Below are 16,172 nucleotides of genomic sequence, written 5' to 3'. Positions count from 1 at the left end.
TCTCTCTCTCTCTCTCTCTCTCTCTCTCTCTCTCTCTCTCCTCTGCAGCAGAGCTTGTGTCCCTCTCATCCTGCCTCCCTTCTTCCATCGACTACCTCGCTTGCTCCCTCGTTCTCTTTTCCTCTGTCACATGATGGAAAAATACTTGCAGTGCTGTTATGTGTGTGGATGACAGGTTGTCTCCCAGTGTATAATGTATGCATCTGGTTTAGTTAAAAAAAAAAAAAAAAAAGTTTATCTTATCTCCTTATCGGATTTACAACACTGTCAACCTTCACACAAAACTGCCATCCTTGCATTGTTTTGCACAATCCCTTAATGTGATTAAATATATAGTAGGAGCACTACTTTTCTTGTTCAAAACACTTCACTTTTTTGAAATCCCATGGAAAATACGCATTTCAAGCTTAGTATTACGAGAGTATATATATATATATATATTTTTTTTATTGTGATTGGCTGGCAACCAGTTCAGGGTGTAGGCTCCAGCACCCCCGCGACCCTTGTGAGAAGCAAGCTGTTCAGAAAATGGATGGATGGATGGATGGATGGATGGATTATCACTTTTATCATCATGTAATTGCAATTAATGACACCACCATAAGTTACAACCTCCGAAATGTCAGCATGATCTCACTGGCACAAACAGAGGATTTAATTTTTTTTTTATTTTTTTTTATTTTTTTTTTTTTTTTTTTGCACGATGTGATACATACTAGCAAGTGATACCAGCAAAAGTTGCAGGGTTTTCCAACTTTTCAAAAACACACTTTACCAATTCTCATCTGTCTTGCAACATAGCAGATGGTGGATGCATTTTATAACAGTAATTAAAAAGTATGCCTGCAGATGTTTCAATAGAATTATCCCAGGATACACATTTTGACAAAAACTTGGCTGTGGGTATACATTTTCTCCAGATTTCACACAATCACAATTTGCACTGTAGATGCTCCTGTAGTTTTTGTGACACTTCAGAATCAAGATGAATGTCTACAAAGCAGCTTTATCAATATTTTCACACAAAAGAATCGATAATGTAATGAATCACAACAGAATATTATTGGACTCCTCTTGAAGTGTGCCTCAGCTGTTTCTCCTAATATACAAATGCACTTTTTGCTTTGCTCTCAATAACCCAAGAGTGTAATTTTCAGCTGCTGTTCAAAGAGGACAGATGCTGGCACGAAACATCACAAAAAGCAGAGAATGCAGTCAGTTCATTTAACCTCTTCAGACCCGCATTTTTTCTGCTGGGCACATTTTTTTTTATACTGATTTTGACTCTTATTTTTATTTTTTATTTTTTACCCACATAAGAACAACATGGATTTTTTTTTTTTTTTTTTTTTTGGTGTGTTTTTCCCCCCCCATGTTTTTATTTGTTATAGTGGACACCAGAATAATATGGCTGTAACGTGTAAACTTACCAGGCTTAAATGTAACTTTTCAAAATGAACATCATGCAAATCAACTTGCCATTGTGATTGGTTAGCTAGGATCCAATCATGTACCAGAAGTGTTGACATCATCCAAATTATGCGTTTTTATTGGTTTAGACACGCACATATGTCATGTCTAGTGCAATCATCTATGGATCTGAAAGGGTTTAATATCATTGGGATGTATTTACAGTGGCATTAGGAAACAATGATTCATTTCCAAACAATCATGTGACCTATAGCTCATACAATTCAATATATTTTCAGAGAGGAAAAAATATTGAACATATCCAATAGTTGTGCACACATTTCATATTCTGAGAAAAGTGCATGGTTGGATTTTTGTTAAATATTCTTCCATGCGGGTAACTAAGATCCTGTCAGACACAACCATTTCTCAAATAAAAATGTAATAAAACTTCCAGAAGCAATAAAGTGCCTGGTTCCCTTTCATTCATTGTTGCAGTTAACTAAAAAAACAAAATTAAATGAATGTTTCATTTGATGCGTACGCTAAACATTACCAAACGTGTTGAGAGTTTGAAATGATGTGGGTAGCAACAAGAGTCCGTTGGTGCAGCCAGCTGCGAAAACTGCTTGCGGCCATACATTTTTTATTCAGCACTTAGAGTGCTAATTAAATGATGAAGAAGAGAAATACAGCTTCTGGACTGGCAACAAAAACACTGGAGCCACAATCAAAGTGTCTTTCCGTAATGTGATCTATTGCAGATATTGTCCGTGTCGTTAATATCTCCTCAGCATGAATGCTTGGTTTTGATGGGAGTCGTATTTTAGTGTCAACCGTGTGTGTGTGTGTCATCAAATCAAATTCAGCTGTTTTTTTCCACTCAGAGAATTAGCCTGAAGAAACTCCCCATATAACCTCGCAATTTTTCGTGGCTGCGGCACTTGAGAACACAATTACACAAAAAGGAGGAGAACAAAACAAATTCAAGAGGCCCAACAAGTGAGTCAAATAAGGTTGAGGATTAAAACATTTTTGCTGCTTCAGGGCCGATCTTTGTGCTCATGCTTTTTTATTGTGCGCGCCAAAGTCCAGCTTGGCTCCCTAATGCGTCTGCCTTCATTTGCCGGCTTCACGGCAGAGCCAGCGCACAAAAACTTGCACACACCCACATGTCCTGCTGACTGAAAGGCAGCAAGGATAAGTGGTAGCTTGCTGAAAGGAAGCGAGAGAGAGCCAGAGAGGGAGAGAGGTCTCCATAGCAACACCGAGGGGTTGTTGTGCTTTTATCGGAGGGGAAGAAACTCGGCGCTTGCTGCATTTTACCTTCATATCTGTCACGCTCGCCTATCTTTTTAGTCTTAATGTGTGTTCATGTTCTCTCTTAAAAATTGCTAATGGGTCACTCCATTATGTACATCTGCACACAAAAAAAGAAAAGAAAAAAAAAAGCACAGTGAGCTAACGTCTCAGTGTGACGTTCGAAGTTGGGACAATTGTAGGAATCTGTTAAATGAAGGCCTTTTTATCTACACCAGGACTTTACAGCTGTTGTTTACATTCTACCGGATGCTAACGCTAACGCTGCATTCGGACTATTATACGATGCTGTCAGCAGAACAGATATCTCCAAGCAGTTTCACATCATCGCGGGGGATGTGAATCAGGCTGAATTAAAGGCGGTACTGCCCAAATTACATCAGCATGTGCAATAAAAGGCTACAAGGCTAAGGCATTAGCACATCTAGGTCAGTCGGACCATATATCTCTGCTCCTGTTAACACTACCACATATTCTGCTCACGCAAAGTGCACCCACCACAGCCAGAGCTATTAACAGTTGGCCCAATGGCGCATCACAGCAACTTCAGGACTGGTTTGGATGTGGAGCAAATCACATTTTGCACCGCCATCACCATCAGAGATATTTTGATCCAATCGCATGGTTACTGGCAGTAACAAGTGTTGGGCCGCAATCTTTGAACAGCTCGAAATCAGTCCAGATTTTGCAGTGACTCTGAGGCGACTGACTGTGTAGTTGGAGTCTTCGCCAAGATCTTTAAACGGTCACTGAGTATGTTTATATGCAGCCAATAACCCTTTCAAAACCCGAATACTGGCAATATTCGGGTTTTTATATAAAAATCCAAATATTATATAAATAAATAAATAATGATAACTCAAATATAAAATATAAATATTCTTAATTTGCCCGATCAATCGGCTTCACAAAATAAGACATGATACATTCAATGTTTATCAGTGATTTTTTTTTAACTGTTTGGGGGTTTCTTTTAGTGATGTAACAATATCCAAACATCACGATACAATATTATCACGATATGAAGGTCACGATACTAATAATAATCACGATATTGTAGGGAGGTTGGCGATATAAAAAAGGTCACATTATTGTTAAAAAATGAGAGCTCATACTAAAAGAAGACAATAGTGTGTATTTTAAACATAGAAGGGCCAAAACGTGCCTTGTGAAAATTAAACTGCACTAAAAAACTATCCACCAGAGGGTGCTAGAAATTCACAAATGGAAATCAACCTGACTTTTTTAACAGATGTGCTGCTTTTAATATCATGACATAACGACGACGATAGTGTGTCAGTTTTAATATCGTGATATCACGATATTGCCTTTATCGTTACATCCCACGTTTTTTCCTGCCCTATGCACTTCAAACAGCATCAATTATATATTGTTTTGCCCGCAAATTGCAGCGGTCGACTATAGATTAAATATGAAAGTTGTTGAAATTGATATATTGCTCCATGGAATCGGTGATCGGTTATCAGTTTTTTCAAACTCACTGATCGTTTATAGCTGAAAAATCCTGACCGTGTAAGTACATTCATTTACACGGAATTTCATATTCCTCTAAATCTTTTCATAACACCCCTCACTGCACTCTGTGACACTTTTACAACCAGTATCCTTGAATTGAGTTGAGTTGAATTGATATGGTATGCATGGTATACCACAAGAGGAAGAAAAGGCAGAAAAGCAAATGTGTACATTTGCATTCCAGTTGCAGGAAGTCCAAGTACAAAACTCTGTTGGTTTTCATGGGGAAATGTCATTTTATTTCCCCCACTGCGAGAGTTTTTCATATCCACTGAGGTGGCTCTTCTCATACTCGACTCCATGTTTGGGCTCAAGGACAAGCACCCACACACAAACACCTCAATAACGTACTGTGTGTTCATATGTGAGGGGTGCACATGGGCATTTGCTGCGGCTTGCAGTATCTAATAACAACAGGATGTTAAGAAGTCTGCAGTTTGTGGGTGGAGGGGAGCAGCAGAGGGAACACAAGTAGAAAAGGCTAGCGAGTGTGTGCACTTTTCATCTTTATGAAATAGTGACATCATAGATCCATCTAAGACAGTTGCATTTCTCTTTCTTTCAATGATATTTCTCCAACAAAATGACCATATGATTGTTACTCAGCGTCCTCAAGCCCTACCTCATCCAAAACGTGCAATAATTCTTTGACTGGATTATTTCCGAGAGAGATTTCATGGCACGTTTTGAGCGTGACTGTTGCGTGGGTGGTGGCAACAGGTCTATGTTTATCTGCAGGTTCTCGGCGCATGGTTGCCATGGTGAATGTGACACGGAAGACTTTGCTAAGTGCTCCAGTAAGTTGAGTATGTATAATTACCGCCGCATAAAATTGATATAAATGTGCTGCTTTTATGATATTAGCAAAGTTAAAAATATATTTTATCAGGCTGTGAATTCATGTCATGCATCTAAAGTAGCGATTACTAAATGGAGAAAAAGACAGAAATTGATTGTTACTATTTTATTTCACAGCATGGAATCTGATGTAATGATGATACAACAACTGAGCTGCAGTCTTGAAACTCTTGAGTCATAAGCTTGTTTTATATGTCACTCTTTCTGCTGCCATATTTGGAGTCAATGATGGGTTACAGACAGAGAACCAGCAGATTGTTGAGGTTTTATTTAGGTGTATAAATTAGGGATATTTATACCACATTTTCCAGACTGATACTAGTACAAGTACTCTTGACTCGTCACCAATACCGATACCACTAGTACTGTTGATGCATAAAAGTTCCACAAAAAAACCTTCTTTTTTGGGGGGGGTAAATTTTAAATAAAGACCTAAATATCTCAATACTGTATATCAATTTTTCTGAAAATTGCTTGAAATTAAGAGCATTTTCTATTCTTCAAATTTCTCGTTCCTACTTGTAAGACGGCCACAAGAGGGCGACCGATAATGGTATTGGCCACCGTCGCATGTACCGATACCTTGAAATAAGGCTGGGTATCGACCCGATACCAGTTACTCGCCCATCACTAGTATATATTTTCATCTTTTCACTCCTCTTTAACTCATTCACAGAAGCAACCCCCTTCACTCCCAGCTGTTTTACTGGATTTTTCCTGATTTTGCAAGAATATTCTGTTCTATTATACCAATCTATTAGTCTCCTTTCATTAGGAAAGAAAAAAGTACATTTCTGTTTCCATTTTGCAGCAATTAGCATTAAAATATAGCTAAGTTTCATCATTATTCACAAACCTGTTGAAAACACTGGCAAAAAGAGCTTGTTGCAACATGGCCCTGGTTGATCTCGTATACGCTTTAAGCGACATCTTCATGTCAGAAGCTGTAGCAAAGCCTACTGTATGCTCTAAAAAAAAAACCATATAAATGTGTTTTTGGGAGATAAGGACAGAGTATTACAAAACGGATTTATACGTTTTTGGATGTGAATTAGTAAATGGGGAAAAAAATGATGGTTTCTTTGTGTTATGAATAATGTCACGCCCCTACTAAAGCTCAAGTAAGCTTATTTTAAAATGGAGGGTTTCCCCGACTAAATTGCGCTCATCTTCAAATAACACAAATATTGCGACATTTCCGCTTTGTCACAAACCAGTGAAAACTGGCATCGACATTTGTTCGGAATCGGCTGCTTTTTGTTTTCTTTTTTGGCAGCCTTTCTCTGAGTAGCGCTCTCCTCGGTGGATGTCCAGAAAAGGACGCCATTCTTCCGAAGGGGCGCAGAGTGACTTCAGGCGCTGCAAGGAAAAGTTGGTGTTATGAATTGAGGTCACAACTTCCAGTCTGCCTTTATGTGAAAACATGTGTCCAAAACACCTTCCAAAGGTTTCCTTCTGCTCTGCCCAGCTTATAAACAGCAATGATGAGGATCCATATGAGCGGGAGAGCAGAAATGCCCCAACCCAGAGCTTCTGCCCAAGCTGGAAGGTTTCCTCCTCCATAGTTGGGCAGCTTTTCCGACTTCAGAGACCACACAAGGATGGCCTAAATAACAGTAGTTAGCAGTTAGTGGAACACTTTATATTGAAATATTTATATTTATATATATTTTTTTAAATGAATAATTACATTTTTTATTTTTTTTTTAAATGTGAGACTCAAAAATTTTAAGTTGCCAGAAATAAAGAGACAAAAGGTGGTTAAAAATATTTTCAGATGAGCTTAAAATATCCAAAAGGTTACCATAAAATATGCAAAAACAAAAGAAGAAAGGCGGAAAATTACCATAAAATGTCTTCGTAATTTCCAAATTAATTAATTAATTAAAATGCAGAAAAGAAAATGTTCGAAAACAAAAGAAGAAATCCTTAAAAGGATCGTAAAATGTACATAAAACTGCCAAAAGAGTCAGTAAATTTATGTTTTTAAAAAGGCAGACAAGAAAATGACGAAGCACAAAAAAACCCCAAGAAAATTACCATAAAATGTCCACAAAATTGCAAAAAAAATCACAAAAGTGATTTAAGAAAAGGCAGCAAAGAAAATATTCAAAAAGTAACCATGAAATGTCCCAAAATAAAACATGCAATTCCCCAAATTATCATAAAATGTCCACAAAATTGCAACAATGTAAAATTTGACAGAAAGGCAGAAAAGTCTAAAAAAAAAAAAAAAAAAAAAAAAAAAAAATGTATGGAAAACTAAGTATGAAAAATTACAAAAACAAATCCAAAAACAGCAGAAAAAATTAATTGAAATGTTTTGCGGTTTCGGATAGATTTTTGGTTGTTTATCTGCCGTAAAATATCTCTTGACGGGAAAGGTTGCCGACCCTGATCTAAGCAATACCATTCATTAAAGTTTCTCAATGTAACAATTTGCCCCATAAATATCTTTACAATAGCCTTGATTGATTGATTGATTGATTGATTGATTGATTAATTGATTGATTGATTGATTGATTGATTGATTGATTGATTGATTGATTGAAACATCTTCTTCTGTTAACAATGGAAACTCCAGCCAATAGTTGCCGTTATGTGCGCATTGTGTACGTGAAGAAAGGATTGTGTAGTTTCATTTTTTGGCCACAGGTGGCAGTAGTGATTCAAAATTCAGATTTCTGTATTGTAATACAAGACATTATTGATTTCAGCATTACTGACACCACTCACATATTGAACACCCATGAAACTGTCAGGAGTTTACAAAGAAAGTGAGTAGCTTTACTTCTTTTTTTTTTCCTAGTTTTATCATCAAAAGGTTAAGTTCAGTCACAGATATGTGAACTGGAGACTTGGAGACCAACTTCCACCCCAACTGTGTTCATGCCCGTGCGCGATGACAGAGCTTTTGTTTGATGGTCATCATCACCGATACACGTCAGATCGCATTTCTGTTCTGATCTCAGTGAGGCAAATGTTGAGATTGTATTCACCAACAGGATGCATGGGCTGATAACGGACCAACATGCTCTCCACCACAGCCAGAACCAGAAGCTCTTTTTCCCCAACATCATCTCAATGTCCTCAATTAATCGGCTCATACCTGCAACACATACACACATGCAGAATTAAAATGCATTTTATTTGTTGAATGTGTATTGTTTGGCTGGAAATGATTGAATAAAGTGGCAAAAGTTTGCTGCGTTCTTTTTCTTTTTTTTTTTTCTTTTTTTTTACAATTTTGTTTGTTCCTTGGCCAAAATTATTCATAGGCTTTCTAAATACAGGCATATCCAATGTCCTGCTCTGGATTATGTTAGAAGGTGCCATGAGCCTTTTTTAATGGTTCAAAAACTTGCGTTTCCTAGAACATGTCAAGGATATGAATAATTTCCGAAATGTAAAAAACAATCACACTAGTTTTGAATGATTTGTCAACACATTTTTTTACAGTCTTTTGACCTTTTCTTGCATCATTTCCAAATCCAATATACCCCTCAAAATGTCAATTTTAGACTAAACTGTATGTTTTTCTTAGTTATTTACCATGTTTGAACAAGACAAATCTTTTTTAGGGGTTTTTGTTGAGTAGAAATGAACACATGTAAACCCAACAAGTTATATTCATTCATTCACCGCCAATCCAGTAAAATCCACTAAAAAAGGATCTTTGACGTGTATAGTCGTCAATGGCAGCGAATGGGTGGAAAAAAAGTCAATTTTACCATATACATAGCAGAAGCCAATGATCTCCATCAGAGCCAAAATGATCAGTACCCAGTTTCCAATGCACGCATCCATTAGAGTCAGCCAGTATATTCCTGCCTATTAAACAGACACATGCTGTGCATGAACATTGTAATAATGCAATTAGCTGTAGTAGCTCTTACCCACAGACCCACCTTTGTGACTAATGGCAGGCCTAATAAGAAGCAGACACAGGAACAACCACCACTTAAATAGCGCCGTTTAGATTTCGGGAAAGCATCAGCGATGCTGGTCGAGACCACCTCTATTCAAAGACAACATTGGTGATAATAACGATGAGACTTCATGTTTATGTCAAGTTATGCATGGGAACGTAGCAGCAAATGAATACCAATAAGTGCAAACTGAGAGTCGAGGCCAATAATGAATATCATGAAAAAGAAGAGGATTGACCAGAGGGTGGAAACGGGAAGTTTGGTCAGGGCTTCTGCGTATGCGATGAATGCCAGGCCGAAACCTGTGTTAAAATAGATCATAGCATAAGACAACACATAGCATAGGTTTTTGACATCTTCAACTCATGCTTTTTCAATTTTCAAGTGCCTGACCGTCTTTCACCACTTCTCCAATAGGAACTTGATAGATGTAGGACATGTGACCCAAAATGGAAAAGATGGCGAAGCCTGCCAAAATGCTCATTGCTGGAATTGAAATGGTGACATTAAACACACAAATCAACTTAAGCCTCATTTGAAGCAAATTTGACCAGTTGTACAAATTTGTTTTTGCTGGCCTACCGTGGCTGATGATGCATATGGTCACTGAGTCGATGAACATGTTGTTGTGGAACTTGCCATAAGAAGCAAGAGTCACAAGTCCTCCACAAGCAATCGAGAGTGAAAATGCAGTCTGAGTTGCGGCGTCCTTCCAGACCTAAAAACAAACACGTCTTTGTTTTACCACAACAGCTACAGAGATGGTACGTCAACTGCCAAACTGTTCTCAGCATCACAGTTCAATCTGAACTTCAATTTAGCTTTAAATGTGTTCTGTGGCATTTTCTAAGTTTTGCGATCAACCACTGGAGAGGTGAACATTTATATTTTGAGTTATGCCAATAAGTACCTCTGCTTCTGCCAATTTGGTGAGGTTGGATTGAGCACCAATGTAGAAGTCGATCCCATATTTGGCTCCCTCGAGCGTTGCGCCTCTGATCAGCAGGATCACAAGCACCACATATGGGAACACAGACGTGAAATACATAACCTGCAGAGACACGAGTACATACATTCTCAGCAACAAAGGTAAAATCCGGTGGTGGGTGGCCAAAATTATAAACATCGCTAACACAAAAGATAAAACATAAGAGAAAGATATTACCTTGATGAGTAACTAATTACTTTTAAAAGGCAGTAACTGAGTTACTAACTCAATTACTTTTTGGAAGAGGTAATATGTAACTATTATATACATATATATATATATATATATATATATATATATATATAATGTAATATATAAAATTCGCAGAATTTCACAAGTTACTTCATATTAAAGATTGGTGAGCTCTTAATATGAAAAGAAAAATGCAGTGAGCTGTCACCAATGTCTTACAAATGCAATTATGCCATCTAGTGGCAGAAAATTGACCTCAACACAAATTAATATCACACTCGTTTTTTTACAGTACAGTACTTTAATTTTAACTAAATTTTATGAATTATGAAATTACTGTATCAATGACTATATTTCTATTAGTTTAGAATTTTTTGTCCACTTTTGTTAAGAGTATGAAACTTGGAAAAAAAAACATGTTATTGTACGTTTTATCGTACATTTAGAACAAATATTATACATAATACATTTTTTTTTTTTTTATAGATCTGGTGTTGATGTAGAAGTGAAATATGACATAGACTTACTTTTCCTGATGACTTGATTCCTTTGATGAGTGCCGCACCAACAAGGATGGAGTTCAGCAGCAAACAGAGAGCCAAGTGCCAAACTATTGAACCCGTCTCCTCGATGCTACCGGATCTCTGCAGAGCCACGTGACTGAGAAAGAGGTAGAGGCACTTCTCATTTACTGAGACATCAATTAATGCGGGCATACGTTTATGAAGACGTGAATGGGAACATCCTTACTCCCAGTATTGCTCACTGGGGCTCTGCGCTCGAAGTTTGATCTGGTCAGATGAAGCACAAGTTGTGTTGTCCAGAGTCGAGTTGGCCACTAAAGCGCCACTGCTATTGCAATATACTACAGAGGGAGAGATGATGAGTCAATTGCTTTCCTCCCCAGGAAGCATTGATGCTAACAGTGTGCAGTCCCCGCAAAGCAATCACAATTACCAGTGAAGGGAATTCAATGGAAGCCGCCATGAGTAGATAAAACCTTGGATATAAATGAACCTCGATCGACCTCAGCCGACATCTGAAATTTACTGCCACTATTTAAAGCCATGTGAATATTTATTTATTTGATATCCGCCGAAAAGGCCCGTTGATTGGGCTGAACATTGGCACTTATGCACTTATTGTAAAGGAAATGGAGGCATTTCCAGAATAGTTATTTATAGGGATGGGCGAGTACCGATACCAGGTATCCGTATCGGGCCGATACCAGCCTTTTTTCAAGTACTCGAGTACTCGTGACGCAGACGAGTACAAGCGACTGATGGCAGAGGGGGAAGACGTTAAGTGAGTCCTCCTTGCCTGTAACTGGCGCTAGCTTGCAGCAGTTTTTCACCAACACTTCACCGGTTTGGAAATACTTAAAAATTGTGAATCTTAAACTAAAAGAGCATTTTTGTGTTTTATTTTGAGCGTTAAGACTATTGAAGAGTGACTGTGCTGTTTTTTTTTTGTTTTTTTTTTGTTTTTTTGTCAAAATTAAAGGAAATATATTTGTTTAAAAATATCTTTTAGTTTTTTTTTTTTATTTATTTGTCAAAATGTACTACTGGTATCGGCAGTTGGTATCGGTATCGGTCTGAAAAAAAGTGGTATCGAACATCCCTCGGTATTTATATCCTGATTAAAGTTATTTCACCGGAAAAAAAAAACAAAACGAAAATTCAAGACACAATTTTGTTAACTGAATAAAATAAAAACGAAAATGCTTTTTTTAAAACAAAAACTAACAAACTACATTTTATGTTTACAAACTAAAACTAACTATAATTATAGCAAAAATGTCCTTTGTTTTAGTCTTTGGTAGCCTTTTGGGGATGATTTTAAATATGATTTTAAGTAGATTTATTTTTATATTAACCAGAATAAGGACGTTTGAAAGTGTGTCACACAGAAGTGACGCCATCTTGCAGCTGCCAATAGAAAAGCACCTTCAGATGACATCGCTCCCATGTTTGTTTGTTTGTTTTTTGTTTGTTTGTTTTTAATTTTGTGGACAAGTAATTTAGAAAAATAAAACTAATACTGAAACTAAGCATTTATTAAATAACTAAAACTAATAAAAACTAACAGAACCACCATGAAAACTAATTAACTAAAATAAAAAAAATTCAAAACTATGATAACCCTGATCCTGATTAACAAACAAACAAACAAAAATACAGTTTTGAGGGGGAAAATGAGCCGTTTTTGCAAAATAGTCAAGTACGGTGGGTGTAGAGACTGTAATTGGCCTACCGTATATATTGGGACTCGACAAATGGGATCACGCTTGTTGATGATGTCATCGTATCAGCCTCAGTGGCTTGATTTACGTCTGACTGTGGAGGGAGGGGTCAAACTAACCCCCTCCCCACTTTCCCAGTTGATTGTAAAATATGCTAAGCAACTTGCGCCTCCCCAGTTACGAGCAGCAACTGGGTAGCTAGCATGTACAATGTCAACCTCATATTTTTCTAATCTAATTGTATATCTGCAGTATGTTCATTATTTCCCATTTTAAAACGTGTTCAGAGAAGTAAAAAAATTATTTGACAAACAATTAACAGTGATCTTTCAACACATCTTCAAAATTAATAATGATTCTTTTCTGGCATTGAGAGCAGTAATCACTGCAGGTTGTGTTTAAAGTCTGGAACTCACTGTTTCAAAAGAGCTATTATTCAAACATTTCAAAAGGCTCTTCAGCACAAGGATTATAGGTTGACGAGGTTAAAATACATTTGTGAAGTTCTGCAAGAAAAGTTTTCCCTTTGTGTATTGCGTCACTGTAATGAAACATTTCATATTCAGTTGCATGCAGAGTATTGTAGAGCACCTAAAGACGTGTCGCTGCAGTTGTTATCGCCCCAACTTTGGCACGTGTACCACGGCACAGGAGACTGGAAGGAGGAGAACAGGTAGAACAAGCCATAGGACACAATGACGTTGTAGTATATTGCAATCAGGCTGGCTACAATTATCATTCCAACGCCGACACCTGCAGATGGGGCAGAATTGTCAGTATGCATGCAGGCGATGGTGAAATGTAAAATGGAACATGCATCAACAGATGCTAAATGAATCATCAGCATCTCTTCTATCCAATAAGAGAGATGATCCATCAACATATTTTTTCTGTTTGTGTTTTCATTTTCATTTTTTTTAGTATAGGAATTTTTGATTTCATTTTGACTTGTTTTTTTAAATTCAGTTTGATTTTTTTTTCAACCTTTGCTACCTTTAACGTAACCATTAACTGTCAGCTAAAAAAAAAAAAATAATCATCTGCGGTCAAAATTAATAGTGTGATTAATCTGTGTTAATCCACAATTAATATATATATATATATATATATATATATATATATATATATATATATATATATATATATATATATATATATATATATATATATATACAAGAAAATGTACAATTTGCACGAAAATGTCTATTTTGAGATTTCTCCACAAATAGCCTACTTGAGGTCCCGAGTTTCATTTCCCAGCAGCACAAAGGTCAAAAATGTAATAGATGTGTATGAAAATAAGCAATTATTAGACAATATGCATAGTAAGCAGTAGGGGTGTTAAAAAAAAATCGATTCGGCGATATATCGCGATACTACATCGCGCGATTCTCGAATCGATTCAATAATCGGCAGAATCGATTTTTTTTTTTTTTTTTTTTTTTTTTTTTTTTTTTTTTTTTTTTTTTTTTTTTTTTTTTTTTTTTTAGGATTCGCACCTTGAGCATGGAAGAATGTTATATGAACGGCACATTAAGCCTTAATATTTTTATTTTAATACTGTTCAAATGTGAAACAGATTGCAAACTGTTTGTGTACAGTGGCTCACGGTTATAAGCCTCAAGCTTTAGATAAATATATTCATACAAATCTTACAGTGTACATGTACAAATTTACTGATAGTATTTTCTAAATTTGAATGGAAAAAAATCGCAACAATCGACTTATAAATTCGTATCGGAATTAATCGGTATCGAATCGTGACCATTCGTATCGGGATTAATCGGCATCGAATCGAATCGTGACCTGTGAATCGTGATACGAATCGAATCGTCAGGTACTAGGCAATTCACACCCCTAGTAAGCAGGGAGTGTTTTTAGCGTAGCTATTAACACGGATTTCCTGCCTCAAACAGCATTCACAAATGATATACATAGATTACTATTTGTTGGCATGATTGGAAAAAATATCACAAAGTATTATGTAATGAAATTAATTTCACTAAAATTCCAAAATGGCTGTTTGATCTTCCTGTTTTACTGTAAATGCATTTAAATGAGTCGAGTTAAAATGAACCCTGAAAGTTCATGTATGATATTAATTCTCAAAGATAAAGATAAAACAAAAATTTTTCTGTAATTCTAGTTAGTTTTAGAAACTAGAATAAAGTTCCAATTTTTATATAAGTGCTCTCAAATGTTGACATATATTTTTAACACGTCACTATTTCATTCACAGGTAAATATGAAATTATACATTTGATTAAGTATTGTTGTAAAACTAAGTATGTTTATATTCTGTATTTCTTTTACGTGGTGGGCAGCTGTGTCTCATTCACTTTTAATCCAGAAATTGAAACTTTCTATGCATTTTGATTGGCTATATGGCACGGATAGTTCAGATGGGAATAATTTTGGGACGAGTCACGTGAAATTACATAATTTCCAACAGCACACCATTATGATGGCTCATGGCCCAGTGGTTGTAGCTCCTTGATTGACAGGCTCACCCTGAAGTAGTGGCACAGCTCTCCATACGTTGACCGGGCCTTGACTGGAGAACTGACCGATGGCGCTTTCCAGAAAGTAAAGAGGAATCCCGAACAAAGCCAACATAATGAAATAGGCAATGACAAAGGCACCTGCTCAAAGGATAGAAACGACGGTTACCATTTGTAACCCTCACATACTCTATCAATGTCATTCAAAGTATTTGCAATGAGGAATTGTTACCCCCGCCGTGCTTGTAGGCTAAATACGGAAATCTCCAAACATTTCCCAGACCAATAGCGTAACCGGTCAACGAGAGCATGTATTCGGTCTTGTTGGTCCAGTTACCACGCTCTGGATTCTCATCACCGGCCTCAGCCTCAGGAGGATCCTGCACAGAGACGCAACATCTATCAGCCATGAACTAATCTATATATTACATTCAACATTACTTCTGCAGTAAATGTGTTTTGTCAGTAAATGTGAATCTGTTTGTCTCCCTGTGAGAAGCTGTCGAAAATGATGACTTGCTTTGGCTGTGAAGCATTAAATAAACAACAAAAGATACACATAAACAAGGTGTAATAATAGCCAGGGGAACCGAATGGATTGTGCAAATGTTTGTCAATGATGCCGTGAAACCCTCAAGGTCGAAAGAGATCCGTTGTTTTTACAGTAAATGCATTTACCAACAAATATCTAATATGCACACTCAACTACATCAATTCCCCTTCCACTATCCAATGAAAGATTTGAATGAAAACAAATGTATTTACTGTGGAAGACGTTTAACATTTTATTTGAAGAAACATTCCACTCACTACTTGCACAGTATTTTTTTTTTGTATCTAATATTTATTTATTACTGCTCATCAATCTACTTTGGTTTCTCAGGGAGACTTGAAACATGTTGCACCAATTAAAATGTATTGACCGTATTAAAACTAGTGACGTTTGACTCCATTTGACAAATCCAAGAATTGTGGTTCATTGCTGATGTTATTATAAATAGCACCAAATGACAAAAAAAAACAAAACAAAAAAAAAACATACTAATAATGTAATAGAATTTCCCATCTCACCTGATCAGTTAGAATGGGCTCATCTTTTGGAGTGTCGATGCCAGTTTTCCCCATATTGCAGCCGCTTTCAGTTGGTGAGAAGTCAAACTCACTCACAGTCAATTCACCGTCATCCACCAGCA

At 36.7% G+C, this 16,172-nt stretch overlaps 1 protein-coding gene across 1 annotated transcript; it reads right to left on the bottom strand.

Moving 5' to 3' along the window:
• Positions 1-5,377: 5,377 nt before the first annotated feature.
• slc6a14 (solute carrier family 6 member 14) lies at positions 5,378-16,172 on the bottom strand. The gene is made up of 15 exons (XM_077529622.1): positions 16,051-16,172; positions 15,212-15,359; positions 14,989-15,120; positions 13,070-13,231; positions 10,984-11,098; positions 10,761-10,893; positions 9,964-10,104; positions 9,636-9,771; positions 9,447-9,539; positions 9,230-9,355; positions 9,033-9,142; positions 8,856-8,955; positions 8,124-8,233; positions 6,563-6,730; positions 5,378-6,483 (listed from the first exon to the last, which is right to left on the bottom strand). The coding sequence occupies exons 1-15, from the start codon at positions 16,102-16,104 to the stop codon at positions 6,331-6,333; spliced, it is 1,881 nt and encodes a 626-aa protein (XP_077385748.1). The 5' UTR covers positions 16,105-16,172; the 3' UTR covers positions 5,378-6,330.

Source organism: Festucalex cinctus, chromosome 8 (assembly GCF_051991245.1).
Source record: "Festucalex cinctus isolate MCC-2025b chromosome 8, RoL_Fcin_1.0, whole genome shotgun sequence".
NCBI classification, from domain to species: domain Eukaryota; kingdom Metazoa; phylum Chordata; class Actinopteri; order Syngnathiformes; family Syngnathidae; genus Festucalex; species Festucalex cinctus.
Note: the sequence above shows the minus strand (reverse complement) of the source record. Positions and strands in the feature narration are given on the sequence as shown.